The 16,344-nt window shown below is 38.0% G+C and overlaps 1 protein-coding gene across 8 annotated transcripts in view; it reads left to right on the top strand.

The window, feature by feature from the left end:
* The window catches only part of LOC111867145 (syntaxin-1A), a 161,417-nt gene that overhangs the window by 107,603 nt on the left and 37,470 nt on the right, over positions 1–16,344 (top strand). For 4 of the 8 annotated variants that reach the window (XR_004513306.1, XR_004513305.1, XM_023856709.2 and 1 more), the window contains exon 8: positions 5,922–6,032. The exons of 1 other annotated variant lie outside the window; for it this stretch is intronic. Coding sequence is in view for 5 of the 7 variants with exons in the window: in XM_023856709.2 (XP_023712477.1) it covers positions 5,922–6,032 (111 nt within the window). In the remaining 2 variants the exon portion in view is untranslated. Of the gene's footprint in view, positions 1–5,921; positions 6,033–6,771; positions 6,883–9,243; positions 10,634–16,344 lie in introns of those variants that run through there. 3 more of the 8 variants (XM_023856707.2, XM_023856708.2, XM_023856706.2) reach the window with 3 other exon arrangements.

Below are 16,344 nucleotides of genomic sequence, written 5' to 3' on the forward strand. Positions count from 1 at the left end.
TTTACTTTTTTTACTTTATATATAGCTCCAGCAGAACAGTTGACTAATCCAAATGTGGGTTAAGTACTGTGCCAAATAAATTGGAACTTCATGTGAGCACTTTCATTGTTTATTTACAGTATTATTTCAGCTGGAAGTAAGGCATAAGTAAGATTTATACAAGTTATGTTGTAAATACGTAGGTCATACCGAAAGTTGTGAGCAACTTTTTTTTTGCATGCAACCTGGGAACAGCAGACAAAAGAGAGTATGGTGGTAGGTGGAACCAGCTGTTGTGTTAACCTTGAGTGTCTTCTAATGTCAATAGCTTGCATCACATGACCAGTATCACTCCTAACAAAATTGCCGACAACCATATGTCGTTTTGCCAGCGTACTGTCATCGAATTTCTTGACAGAGGAAGTCCCTGCTGCAGAAATTCACCAGAGACTTCACTGTGCTCATGGAAGTGTGCATGGGTGCGAGCAGTGTTCGAAGATGGGTGAAACATTTTAAAGATGGGAACACCAGCATTGAAGATGAGCCTCAGAGCGGTCGTCCTCGAACAGACTCAACTGAATGTAACAAGGAAAGAGTGTATGAGATCATTCAAGATGACAGGCGTGTGACTGTGGACACCATAGCCCAAAAATTTGGAATAGGGCACAGTGCAGTACAGGAGATGACTGAAAGCTTGGACTATAGGAAAGTTTGTGCTCGTTGGGTCCCGCAGTTATTGACCGAAGACCACAAAGGTCAGCAAAACGCCATCACCTCTGAACTGCTGCAGAGATATCAACACGAAGGCGATGATTTTTTGCTCTGTATTGTGACAGGTGACAAAAGCTGATTTCACCATTTCAAGCCTGAAACAAAATGCCAGAGTATGGAATGGCACCATTTGTATTCGCCATCAGAAAAGAAGGCAAAGACAGTGTCATCAGCTGCGAAGGTGATGGGCACAGTCTTCTGGGATGCAGAGGGTTTTATTCTGGCCGAATTCCTGGAACCTGGACAAACCATCAATGCTGCTCGTTATGTCCAGACACTGCACAAGCTCCATCGTGCATTGCGCAATAAATGTCCGGGACGAAACATCATCATCCTGCATGATAATGCTCATCCCCACGCCTCTCGCCTCACATTGGAAGCAATTTCAAAGATGGGGTGGGAAGTTCTTCCACACTCCTCCTATAGCCCTTATCTGGCACCCTCCAACTACCACCTTTTCAGATTTGTGAAGGATCAGCTGCGTGGACAACGTTTTGAGACGAGGCAATTCAGAAAGCAGTGCGTCAGTGTCTTCGGATGGCTGGAACAGAATTTTACAGAAGGGGAATTTTCAAACTCCCAGAACACTGGGAGAAATGTGTACAAAGAAGTGGCGATTATGTGGAAAAATAAAGAAAGGTCTGTAGATTGAGGCGGTGTATTTGGTTTGTCAATAATAAAGCATGTTACTTTATAAAAAATTGTTGCTCATGACTTTCAGTATGACCCTCATAAAACATCACATTTGTTTCCTTTTTCGTTAAAATTCAGAATAACTTTACCTTTAATGTCTAACTTGTGATGTGCACTCCCAAAGATAATTGACTGAAGTGCTAAGTGGCTATGTAGCTTGTTTAATTTAGAATTACCAGCTTCCAGTCGAAGTGCATGCCCCATATCTGAATATTCAGACTTAGTAAAGTCACACAGTTTGAACTCTGCCCCCTAATTATGTGGATCTATAGATCCACTCCACCATATGCCTACATGGTATAGTTAATTAGTTAAGCACAAGGACAACTTAACCTTACTGCTTCCTAATTGGTTCATTAAAACAAGTTGACTTAATGTAGGAATCTTATGTAAACCAATAAACCAGTAAGTTTCCCTTGCTAAACAGTTGTTAGCTAAAAACTCATTACAGACATATGGAACCCATTACATCCCATGTACTACAATCCTAACAACTTCCTCTCTCTTATTAATGGCTAGCAATAAATGTCAGGCTTACACAACTCCAAAACGTCTTAAACCCATTAGAATACTTCCTTCTAAGGTATTGTTACATCTCTGCTTTCAAGATAATATAGCCCTTATGTCCATTCACAATACCCTGGATATAAGGACAAAAGCCTCTCTCCAGGCACCCTGTATTAATGTAATGGTTGAACTTTGAACTAAATCAAACATACATCCAGTCACAAAATAGAACAGATCAATAAATTGGAAGTTTATGTACATGACAGATAAGTTTCAAACTGGCACAAGACACAGGCCAGAACAACACCCCGTATTTGCACGTGTTGCAGCCAGCATGACAGAAGAGATTGCAGCAATTGCAGAAATGATGTGAACCAGGCAGTCATGCCCTGGTTAGTGTTACCGGGTCTAATTTTGTTTGGTAAATTATTGTGTGATATATAATTAGTAATTTGGAGATGTCTCCAGGTGAACACATTGTGTTAAGATTTTAAAATTATAAGCACAAAAATTGTTTCTAGTGAGACATGCAATATTGTACTACAAACCAAAGTTCTAATGAAGTGTTTGTTGCTATATTTAGGTAACAGTGATATTTTTCCACGCACTAGTATTACTACAGTCAACTCTCGATTATCCGGGATACTGGGGTAGCATGGAAATCACAATTAATAGAAAACCCGGTTAAGACAAATGTTATTAAAAGTAGTGCTGTAATACTGTACCTTCATAATGCTATAGGCTTACCTGTATTTAAATTTATTCAACCTCATTTTTATGTCATCTCATGGCCTATTTAATACTTTTTTTTACATTATACTGAAGTGTGAATTAGTTATTTCAGTTACAGTGTTCAACAACATCCAACAATTTTTACGAATATTCATACTTAACTCTTTAAAAAAATTAATATTGTTGTTTGCTTTTTCGCGGCATTTTCCTTTTTACCGATATCCGTGTGAAGCCTACGTAATATTAGCTTGTCACTTAACAAACTGTTCTCTTCACTCTCAAGATAGTCTAGTAAGGATTCCAAATGATTAAGAGCAGCACCATGTGATATTTTCTTACTAGCAGCACTGTCCACCTCTTCCTCATTCTCACTTTCTTCCTGCTCTTCTGGCTGCACCCCCACTGAACTTACGGTTTCGTCATTGCTTAACATTTCGAAGCCCGGCTCACCTCGAGTTTCTGTTGAATACTTAACACAACACGCTTCCTTTTACACCCTGACATTTTGCTAACACACTTGAAGATCGATGCAAAGAGACCAACTGGGGTGATGTATCTGTCCTTGAAACTTTCCACAAATCCTTGCATTCTTTCACCCCTACCCTAGAACATTGTGTTAGCATAACGGGACCAAAGAATACAGAGCTCGGTTCACACTAGTGTGAAAAAAGTGTTACAACTCACCATGTGAAACAAAAGTGAATGAATATTAAACAACATATAAGCCTCAAAAAAGCCTCAGTAGCCCCGGATAAGCCGCAAACCGGTTATTCCGCCCCCGGATAATTGAGAGTTGACTGTACTTATTTTTACAAATGTTATGACATGGATTCTTTTTGTCTTCTTGTTGCTGGTATAAAACTAATTGTGTGATGCCCTATTTTGTGTTCATACTACAAGAAAGAATTGAATGTTATACTCAGCAACACATGAGCTAGGGTAGTATAGTTGGTATAGCAACTGGCTAAGGGCTGGATGAATAAGGGGTTGGAGTTCAAGTCCCAGTAGGATCAAGAATTTTCTCTTCTGTGTTGTCCAGAGGCTCTGGTGTCTTCCCAACCTCCTATCCAATGGGTACTGGGGACTCTTTTTCCAGGGGTAAAGCAGCAGGGGCATGAAGCTGACCACTCACCTCCAACTGGTGCCAAGGCCAATAAAATGTGGATCTATACATCCACTCCCCCGTACATCTCATTGGCATAGTTCTTAATTAGTTAAGCACAGGGACAACTTTAACTTTACCTTTCTACTCAGCAACACATGACAATAATTCATTTTCTTAACTTCCACATTGCAGTTTGTGAAGTGCTACAAAGTAGTGTGTAGTTCTAACCTTAGTACTGTCACTGAACTTGTGTTAATACATGTATGGTTGTGTTCAGTTTAGTACTGTGTAAGATTTTTGCTTTGAGTCATGGCTATAGTTCTGAGATTCCTGATGTTTATTTTTTATGGTATATTTATCAAAGCTCTCAGCATCTCAAACTATATTATAATGAATGATAGGATGATTAACAGATAGTGAATTGGGAGAGGTGTGGAAAGAAAGTGTCAATGCCTGTTTGAGGTACTGAGACCTTTTGCCCTGAAGATGGAGAAAGCACTTTCCTTTGAAACTCTGGTGGCCTCACATCCCAGAAGACAGTCTATAGAACCTTAAATCTCATGGCTATTCTCCTTCTTGTCAAAAAAGAATTATATCTTTTCTTAAGTTATGCCTTTAGAGCAGGGCTGCCCAGATGGCAGTATGTAGGCCGCATGTAGCGAGCCCATTGGTTTTTTGTATGACCTTTAAGGGTCTGTATTTCAGCATCCTGCTGCAAATCTTTAACCACACGTCTTTGTATTCACAGTCTGTCTATAATGCAACAATTGTTTTCTTCACCATTTAACACTCAGCACAACATGTTTCGGCCATAGATGGCCATTGTTGGATGTTTCTGAATAAACACATAATTCTAAAGATGTGGATGACGCCCCTTATGAGGTGGAATAGGATTTTAAGAAAAATTTTAATAGAAAATATTAATGGATTTTAAGTAATTATTTATGTTATTTTAAGTGGACTGCAACATGCGATGTTAGCACACTTCAGAACACTGTAACAGTTGGACGCATTAAAACACCTGAAGATGGACATCTATGGCTGAAACATGTTGTGTTGAGTGTTAAATTGTGAATAAAACAATTGTTGCATTATAGACAGACTGAATACATAGACTTTTGGCTTTAAGGGTCTGCTTGCATTCTCCCAAAAATGAGTTAATGCTGTCTTTGAAAGAGGCTGAAAATTTTATCAAAGAACTTCATGCAAAGCGCTTACTAAAGATGTATTTTTCAGTTCATTTCACATGTCCTCTATTAAGTAACTTGGAAAAATATGGAATTTGAATACTCCAAGTTGAAGTGCCATGCTGATACATTATAGGAAATCTTTGTTGGCTGATTTTTAAGTACCATTGACCTGGCAGTATTTAATTAAAATTGAAGTTGTTTCAACTTTATGGAACCAATTTTTATTTGTGTGTACAAAGGGAACACAGCATGGATGCCACAATATGAAACTAGCGTGAATAAAGTGTGGGCAGCAACTTAACAGTAGTAGCATGTAATATATTGACACAAGCTGATACAGTGTGGCAGTTTCAGTCAATTAACAGTTGCCTGAGGAAGGCCTTGTAGGGCTGAAAGATGTTTCAACAGTAAAATTAAATGTGATTTTAATGACATTTTAGGAAATTTAAAAGTCATTGTAATAACATTTTAAAATAAAAGTTTATGTTACATTAGCGATGGAAATGAGTGGATGAGTGATGCATCAGTGCAACAGTATACTGAAATATAATATTGTTTACTATGGTTGCAATGCAGATATTTGTATCAAAGTTGCTGGAAAAAAAAAATATATTTTTATAATGCAGCCCACAGGTGTCTACCTGAGGTATAGTGCAACCCCCTCAGTGGTTTGAAATTGAACAACCCTGCTTTATGTTCTACATATTTGGTTCCATTGATTGGGTTGAATTTATTTCTGTAAAACTGTTAAGTAGTATGTAAGTAAATGCAGACTTTTGTCTCTAAGGCTGAACACAACCATACTGGTATATGGCATGATACATAGCTTTCTGTCTTAGCATGGGTGCTACAGGTAATCTCTTGTGATTGCTTTTCCTCTGACTAACAGTAAGGGTTTGTCCCATTTTGTTCTCTCTCTTTTTTGCTGGGCCTGTCCATTGTAGGGGGAAATGATAGATCGTATCGAGTATCACGTAGAACATGCAGTGGACTATGTCCAGACCGCCACACAAGACACCAAGAAGGCACTCAAGTATCAGAGTAAAGCTAGGCGGGTAAGTCAATTGTTAAATAATTTTAGATTTATGTGCACCTCAGTGTACATATCTAATCATATTTATTTTTTTCCCCATTTTTTTATTGCATTCCTGATACCTGTAAACCAATAACCTGCCATTGTTTTCTCTCTGTTCTTTATTTAATTGACCTTATTCTTGCCTCTTTTCCTGATGCAATTTTTTCTCACAACATCAATATTTTCATTTTTATTTATCATATTAACCTCATACCAAATTACACTAAACAACAATGTGGCTTTTTGTGTCTCCTCAACACTGCATTCTTTTGTTAACACCATGGCTGTGATGTTGGTGGTGGTGGCGGCGGATGTTGTGCCTATGTCATTTTCTGTGCTTATTATGTTGTAACTTGGGTTTACACTTCAAATGTTCTTGGAACTGTGCTTAAAAAAACACTGTCTTCAATCCTTTCAACTTGTTTGTGTGTGCGTTTATGCATATGTATGGGTGTGTGTTTTAATATTAATGTATGGATTTTGTGTGGGTAATTTGTATCAATGTTTGTGTCTCTTAAATGTATTAATTTTGGTAACTGTGCTTTCTATTTCTGTGCTTACTATTTACATCACAATGCCCCTTTCCTTTGATACTTTGAAACTTCATCCTCCCCCCAATCATGATGCAACTTCGTTTTCCACCCTTTCGGTCCTCTCTCATTATCTTTTGCTGCTAACGTCACCCATATACTGGCACTGCTCTTGGAGCACTCCCTCAGGGTGAGTTGGTTGACAGGATTGAACACCATGTAGCATCATCAGGAGACGCTGTTGTATCCGCTCGTGAAAAGCTCATTATTGCCGAAGACTACCAACACAAGGCTCGCAAGGTAACGTGTAAATATGGTGATGATTGTGTCTTGTCTGCGATTATTTTGTTGCATGGTCTATTGTAATTGTGGAATTATGTATTTGACATGTCATTACTCAGGAACTTCAGATATGAAATTGCTCTGTTAACTCTTTGCCAGGCCAAACATGGTACAAAGCAAACAAGTTGGTTACCTTGAACATGACATTATGTAATCCGGTAATGGGTACCAGTATTTCAGAGAAACATATAATGTGCATCTTGTGAAGATGGGGGAAGTATGTTCCCTGGAAATGTTGATGCCCCTCTACCACACTGTGTAGTGTCACATCCCAGAAGACTGTATTTACCACTGTGAGAACATCTCAGTCTTAAAGCTTGATGCCTAATGCTGCACCTAATCTACTGAAACATTATATCTAATTGACAATGGGCCTTTTGATGGCCAAGGGATGAGAGAGAAATGCCAAGGCTGTCTTGGGGTGCACAGAAAAACCCATAATACTTCCTTATATGACCATCAAATGATAATAGGTGTAGGTCATGTGAAAGCCTGTTCTTCCCTGTAAACATTAGCATGTAACACTAGATGCCCCCTGTTGAGAGAAATACTGCACTGATAGATTAACAGTAAGCCTGTCTTTTTGGTTATGGCAGTTTTAATGCTAAGTACATCCAACAGATGCAATCACTGTGTGATGAGCAGAGAGTTAAACTAACTGGTCTGATAGCATCAGGGTAAAATAGATTTAAGTGGCATGGCAAAGGGTTAAGAAAGCAGTCTATTTACTTACGATTTATAGTTTTATGAAATGACTTTTAAGAAAACTAAATACTGCTATGACCACCAGCTGGAGAGTCATATGTCTGTAGAATTACTAATCAAATTATTAAGGACTGGAACTTGAAGCTGGACAATTAGTAGATTGTGTAATTACATTAACAGTAAGTGCTGGATTGAACAGTAATTTTAATACATTAATTTACTGTTCAAATATGTATTATCTTTCAGTGTATTTTGTCATAATGTCAAGTGATTCTTTGTTAATAGCCCTGCTTTGTGTAATGGAAACCAATCCTAATGTCAATTTTGGGTGCCTAATATCTGTATTTTAGACCATTTACATTGCAAGGAAACGCGAGGATAGAAGATTGCCGAACTTCTGTAATGTGTACCACTATTTACATAAGATTTTCTTATTCATTGGCATTTTATCTCTTTTTTTTTTTATCAATTTGTAGAAATAGCCTAGAACAAGAAAATTGTTACATCTTCTTTTTAAGAAATTATGTTGCCTTTTGGCATGAGAAGAATACTCCGTTCTTGTAAACTGTCATATGATCTAAGCAACATGTTGTGATGATGCATATTTCACTTTCTAATTGATGAATCTTTGATAAATGCAGTGTTTCAGTTATCGAGAAAGTAGTACATTTACCCTTCAGGTACCATTTTGTAACAGGCAGCAATAGGTTAATTTGCTTTTGGAAAGAATAATGGCACTTTGACAGAATATTTGAATTCAGTGTGGTAAATGAGGTGTGGGCATAATTATTTGTCATTTTCTATTGTCTTGATTCTGTTAATAAATTATAAAGAGATATCAGAGTAGAAGAGAGAGGAACATACTTTGGCATGAGTTAATTCTCATTGCTGCATGTCTCATTTCTTGGTTTCTGTCAAAATATATGCACTAATAGCATTGCTGTTTGCTGTTTGTAAATGTCTTCATTTTCTTTTATGCACATATTATTTTATATTTCAGTATTTAACTTCCCAGCTTGTATCGCTGCACTTTTAAAGTTTAGTTTCACACTGCTAACAAATACTGCTTTCTGCAGAACATGAATTATGACAAAGAAATTCTTGTTGCTCTATATATTGCTCTTTCTTATACTGTAAGTGCAACTTTTTGTTTTGGAAAATACAGTTATAGGATTGAATGTCCTGCCATATAAAGAGTAAGGACAAATTTTTATTTAAATATGAAAAAAGCATACTGTAAGTACAACTTCTTGTTTTGGAAAATATAGTTGTAGGATTGTATGTCCTGCCATATAAAGAGAAAGGACAAATTTTTATTTAAATATTGAAAAAAGCCTATTTGTATTTGGTATATGTTCAAATGATCGATTACATGAGGAAAGAAATTTTGAATTTCTGTTACAAGATCAAATTTTTTAAATATCATATACTTAATGTCAGTTTGAGAAAATCAGTCTAACTTATTCGATAATTAATTTACAAATAAAGGTAAACATTAGAAATTTATTGCTATGTTAATTATCTCTGAATGTTACCATGCAGTTTGCTTCATTTGTTTTTTTATTTTTCTGTAATACAGTTTTTAAGTTTTCCTTTTTCTTTTTTTGTTCACAGAAAAAAATCCTCATCATAATCTGCTTGTTAATAGTCGTAGCCATTTTAATTATTGTTTTGGCCGTGACTTTACAATGATGTGGTGAATGCCCAGTATTGGTTGTAGCCTCAGCCATGGCTGGCGATAACCCCCGCCATCTCCAGATTATGATTGCTGTAATGGTTACAATATGTACATTTACTGAACTATAGGGGTAGGGTACTACAGTGAACATTAGTTAGTGGCTTGTAGTTGTGGATGCAGATCATTTATGCTTGGAAGTTTCCACAGAAACTGTGAAGCAAGGTTTGATTGTATTTTGTATACATTACAAAAACTGTATGAGGGAGCTATATGACCTGTGCTGTACAGTGAGTCATCGTATCACAGCTGTGATAGTTAATATTGTGAATATGAATTCTGAATAAATGCAGTATGATATTACAGAAGACTTGAACAAAGTGTGAAGTTTAACGTAATACAGGCTCCAATTTAAATAAAGCTGCTGTTATCATTGTAGTGAGGTCTTCTTTGACAGTTATGCATGTCAAGATGGGATGCATTTCCAATATTTTGGGAAATATCACTATCTCATTCATGAGGGATGGATTTGGTAAGCAGTACTGCTGTAGGTTCCTGAAATGCTGAAGTTACATCTTGATGCAGCCCACTGTCTGAGAAGACTTCATTGCATTTGCTCTTCATGAAAGCTGAAATATCATTCAGTTATCGTTATCATTGTCATCATTAAATTTATTATTGTGCAGACATTATTAATTATCCTTGCTTCACAGGAGCAAATATGCATCTGGGTATTTCCTATATATGAAACTGCCATACATACATCTACTTCATATATTCCTTTCCAAAGATTCTTTGTGTGTGAGTGCTGAGTACTGGCCTTCAGACTATGATGTTGGCCATTTTTCGGACTATTCTGTTCATTGGATATGAAGTGTATGTCATCACAGAATTGAAGGAAAAAATATATATTTTGTAATATTTCTGTACATTTCCATATATAGATACAGTTCAGAGTGTGAAACTGTGAATACATTAATGGTTTACTGTTAGTGTGAATAGAAGTCTACATTAGATAGGCATCTTGCAAGTCATGACTCTAGAAGTGGCTGTGATCAGTCAGTCAGTCTCTGTTTTTCTGTGTATATGTGTATGAATGTGCGCATTCGTAGGTACCCTATGTTGTGTACATGTAAATAAATACAATTTTTTGTTGTTGTGATCATATGCATTTATTAAGGTACTAGCATAGAATGGGGGCACACAGTAGCATAGTTGGTTGAGGCACTGTGCTGAAAGCCAGAGGGTTACAGGTTTCATTCCCGATGAGGTCATTGCATTTTTCAATTTACCTAATCCTTTCAGCCACACTATGGTCCTGGGGTCAAATCAGCCTCTAACAAACATGAATATCAGGAATCTTCCTGGTGGAAAAGGATGGCCGGTGCGTAAGGCTGATGTCACCACCATCTGTGAGCCAACTGTCCAAAATATGTGGGAGCCTCGATGTCTCACAACCCTGTGGGCCTCCAAGGGCTATTACAGGGAAAGCTTTACCTGTTACCGTTTTTACCTTTACTAGCATAGAATGAATATATCTGCCTTTTATGGGCCCACCCTTTAAAATTAAGGCTATTGGTTCTATTAATTTTTAATTCACTTAGAAGGGGGTGGAGTCCCGCTGGGTCCACTTGGCACAGCGGCCACTGATTGGCCTATTGTACCTGCCCTGGGTGATTATGATGATGGAGAATTTGGTGGAATGAAGATTGGCAGGGAAAACTGAAGTACTCAGAGAAAACCTGATCCAGCACCACTTTGTCCACCACAGATCCCACTTGATCAGATCTGGGATCAAACCTGGGCCGCCGTGGTGGGAAGCCAGCGACTAACCGTTTGAGCTGTGGCGCAGCCTATTGGTTCTATTATGTGATTTATATTCAATAAAGAGAACTGTTATATTGAAATCTGTTAGAGTCAAGTCACTTGCACTAACCTGTTTTATCTCCACCTTTTGTAAAAAATAAATACATTAAGAGTGTAATCTTCTTCTGTATTATGCCTTGTAGTTTGATAGATAGGTACTAATGTTCAAGAAGAATCTGCTGCCTCCTTCTTCATGATAGAAGACTGCTGTAAAAAGGGAGGCAGCAGGTTCCTCCAAAATGTTAGTTCCTATCTGCCAGATTACATGGCATCACATCCCAGAAGACTTACTCATCCCTTGGCTGTGCTGTTTCTAAAACCTTGGCTTCCTTTATGGTAGATGTCCATCTTCTCTGTTATTTTCCTTTTGCCTCCATGTCATCACTTTCAGCTATCAGAGGGAAATAATTCTCTACAACTTCCATCCACCTGAATCCAAGCCTGTGACACATTGCTTCTGCAGTGCTCCTGGCCTGAGTAAACCTAGCACATCTCAAGGAGAAGGGTATAAATTTTCATCCAACACTTATGGTTAGGCCTATTTACATATATTTCTTTCTAAGGTGAGATTGTTAGCCTCCTGACAACCCCAAACCTAGTGGTCCAGGGCAACATTTCATCTGGTCCCTACCCTTTGACCTTTTCTACTTGCATGAGCCTACCAGGGGTTTACAGCCCAGCTAGCACAATTCTCCAGATGATTCTGGCCCTGTTAAAGCAGTTGTTCACAGAGAGGCATCCCAGAAGACAGTAATCTTAATATTCGCCTTTATAAGAAATTGAAGTCTCAAATTAATTGGTATTGACGGACAGGTAACACTTTTTATGTACTTTTTTTAATGCTAGTGGTGTGGGACCAAGTCCCTTGTACTGTGGCCACTTCTGGCCTATTGTACCAGCCCAAGATGATAGGAGAAGGTGATTGTGGAGCAATTGGTGGAATGAATATTGGCAGGGAAAACCGAAGTACTCAGAGAAAACCTGCCCCAGCGCCACTTTGTCCACCACAAATACCACTTGGCCAGACCCGGGATCGAACCCAGGCCACCATGGTGGGAAGCCGGCAAATAGCCGCTTGAGCTATGGCGTGGTCTTTATATGTACTTGGTATGGATCTTGACAGGGTTGCCAGCTATCCTGACTTCCTACAATATTTCTGCAGTTGAATGCAGAGACAGTGCCCTGAAATATGCTGGCACTGTGTTTTCAAATCCCTTCTGTTCACCATTCATAACTACATTTTCTTTGATTAGTTTAAATTGATACTGCATTGTTAAAAGGAGCTGGGATAGTGTAGTCAGTATAGTGACTACCTGTGGGCCGGAATTCAAGTCCTGGTAGGTTCAAGAATTTTCTCTTCTCTCTGTCATCTAGACCATCTCTGGGGCCCACCCAGCCTTGTATCCAGTGGGTACTGGGGGGCTCTTTCTTGGGGGAGGGGGGGAGCTGACTACTCACTTCCAGCTAGTGTGGAGGTCAAGAAAATGTGGACCTATCCACCAACTCCCCCATACACCTTCATGCCATAGTGCTTAATTAGTTAAGCACAAGGACAACTTTACCTTTTTTTTACCTTACTGAATTGTTAAATGACATAAGACTCAATCAATCAGTCAAAAGTAGATCATTTAATGTGATTTCATTCTCATTATATGTGGTTTGTGATTCTCACTGGTCTCTTTGCAGTGTGACACTGTAGGTTGGTAGATAGATACCAGAATGTACCATGGCATGTACCCTGAAGATTGAACAATTAGACCATAGAGAGGTACACTGAAAACAACTGTATCTTGTTCTCCATTGTTTGCAAGTAGATTCACATTTCACTACATGAGCTTAGTGGTAGCAATCAGAGATACTTGGCTGATCACTGTTTACCGTTTCTATCTTACATGAGATTTGGGGTTTTATTACAGCTGTGGAGCATCATGTTGCGGTCTTCTGGTTTATGACTCTCTATGTTCCTCTGAAATGTTGGTGCCCATCGTTCAGATTATATGGTGCCATAAGCCAGAACACCATAATCTTAATTTCTACTGCTGTGAAATTCTCAAATTGTAAAACTGTAATGTCTCTTTTGTGGCTTTATATAAGTCTGTGAAATCAGCGAGTCACTTGCACGAGAACAAACCAGTTACTAATTTGATGTCTTAGGTATGTTGGTTTTTAATCACTGTTCCATCAGTAAATCTGAATGTATTCTAGTTTTTCCATACATTAAATTTTTTGTGAGCAATAACAGAAAAGGTGAGCATGTTTGTACCATTTAAGATTGATTTCAAGTAATAATTTATTTGTGTGAATTGTTCGTTTCTGTTGTGATCTTTTTTCTTCTTCTATTTTTATTATAAATAATGACTTCAAGCTACTAAGATATTTCTTTATTAACCTTTATTAATGTTCCATAATCATTAATTTCAACAGTTTATAGAAGTATTTAAGTTACATTATGTTTATGTTGGTGAAATGTGTAAGTGTATGTAAGAATGTTAGGAATATAGTAAAATAGATGTCCTGAACAATTGTATATACTACATGGAACTGAACTTATTTATTTGTGCACTAGTTAGCATATGGATTGTATGTAAATAATACATATAATGTATATATATTGATTGAATAGACTGTGACTGTCATAATATACATTCCACATAGCTGAGAAATTTCCCAGGTCAAATGGATTGTGTTGGCAGTACTGTAATATTGCTTGTTTCTGCACGGTACTTAAACATGGAGGAAGATCTCATAATCACGCCTAATAATTTTAGTATTGGAGCAAATGCATGTAGTACAGACACATCACATGAAGAATGTTTGCATTCAGTGGAACACCAAGTGATCTGGAAACTCAAAATTGACAAAGGAGTATGCCATTCATCCTTGCACTTATATTTTTATAAACCAAACTTGGAAAATACTAGAATTTCGTGTATTAAATGAAAAGAAAGTTTATCATTTTATCCTTCATTCATAACAAGTATATAACATTCATTTACTTTTCCTTTCCCATAGTCTCTATTTCACCCGTACCAGGCACAATTATTTCACGCGAAGAAAAAAATTTGTGGGAAGAATTAATTGCCTGTTTTCCTTTGATATGGCACAGACCACATAGAAAACGATGCCTCAAAGTCATTGCCTGGCAGCAATAGGGGAATACAGACTTTCCTTTGATACAACATGGGCCACATAGATAATAAACATCTCCAATGGTTGGTCTGTTGTTACATGTGTTCATCGCCCATGAACACGTTTATCAAGCAGTTGCCTATCAATAGTATGGGAGGATATATAGACTGTTGGGAGAGATCTATGAAGTACACATTTTTTCGAAACAAGGAAAGCAAGCTAAAAAATCAGTTTGGTGTGGGAAAACAAGGTGCTGTCATCTTTTTTTTTTAATGTATGAACTACTAGAAGAGATGTCAGAGAATATAAAGAGCCCAGAATTATAGTGTGATGGTAAATTTATAAATTGGTGGTGGAAGACCTATTTGGGAAAATTTGTGTTTTCCTTCCAGTAGGGGATAAGAAATTGTCAATATGCATTTACTTCAACAGACTTTTCTGTGGAAAATTTTTATGTATTATATTTAAATTGTTGTATTTTCTTGCATAATGCAGTGATGTTCCAAATGAAAATAATATTTCTCATATTTGTGTCACATGTATCTTAATTTTAACATTCTCCATTCTTTCTTTATGTCCAAACGAAAACTTATGTATTATGCAAAAATAAATTCTTTTATATATAAAACTTAATGTTTATTCTCAGTCTTACTGATGTAGTACTCAGTGTTTCGATGGTTGTATGGCTTTTGCCATACTATCGCATATTCTGTCATTGTTTCACTACATGTTTTTTCTGTGAAAGGTCGTCCTTAGCCCCCCCACCCCACCCAAGTCCAATGTGACTGAACATTGTTACATAAGGAACACCAGCAGCAAAACTACGCAGGGCACCAGACATCTATGGAAATGTGTATTGTAGTACTCATCTTCAGAAAGTGATGATGGATAATGTCCGAAAACATAATACTTGTAGCAATATACCATTGTCACAAACAAAATTAATTGATGCTTCCCAAAATAGGGAATTGATGCAGTAAAGTGACTTCCACACAAAATTATACCAGAGAATGGCCTTGCAATGCTGAAACATGTATATATAGTGAAATGTTGAATGGAAATGTGACGGTATGGCAGTCACCAGAGAACTATCAAAGCACCATAAAAGTTGCCTTAGTAAGCCTGAGAATAGACACTAACTGATCAGTCAGTTCAGTAGGATGCTTAAGTGTAATAATTTGGTGCATAAGCTGTTAATGTACTTCCATTTTAGGTCATGGAGATATCCCCTGACTTAGCACTTTTACACCTATTGCTGAGTGAAATGGGCCTGTAAGTGGTCCAGTTGGTGTGAGGATGTGTAGTATTATGCCTTAGATGTACATATTGTCACGTGTTGGGTATGTGACACGTGACAAATAACTTCACGCCATATTGGATATGGCAAATTTATTGCACATTCGCTCTTACACTTATATAATTCACAGTCTCACAATTACTGCCATCAGCAGTATCACAATTACATCTCCTGGTGGAATCACTGCCATTCACTCGATACAACCTGGCTCGGCGACTGCTACAATTCAACTGACTGGTTAATCGTTACTCACTAGTAACTGGCTCAATCCTCACTACTGAATAGTGTTCGCTGCTCCTTATTTAGCCTTGGCATGGACAACACAGAAAACAGTTACGTGACAGGTACCGCTGTTGCGTGACGCCGTGTTTACAGGTTGCCTGGCAAGACTGTCGAGAGTTGTTTACTGCTGTGTAGTAACCGCGGTATCCCTTGTTATGTCACCACGGCAATAGTTGCCTGACACAGTTGCTCTTCTGTTATGTCACCACGGGAGGTGGCGGAGTGTTTACCTAGCATTGCATGATAATGGAAGGGGTTGGGGTATGTGACGTCACTTGCGAGTTCACTGCAGAGTTCACGTGACGCCTACTTCCTCTTGCACCATTCACGTCACAGTATACTTAGATGATGGTTCATGAGACTGGCTCTGTGGCCTACCCAGCCTTCTATCCAAGGGGTACAGGGGGGGGGGGTTCTTTCCCTGGGCTAAAGTGGCTGGGGCGTAAAGCTGACCACTCACTTCCAA

This window comes from Cryptotermes secundus, unplaced genomic scaffold (assembly GCF_002891405.2).
Source record: "Cryptotermes secundus unplaced genomic scaffold, Csec_1.0 scaffold448, whole genome shotgun sequence".
NCBI classification, from domain to species: domain Eukaryota; kingdom Metazoa; phylum Arthropoda; class Insecta; order Blattodea; family Kalotermitidae; genus Cryptotermes; species Cryptotermes secundus.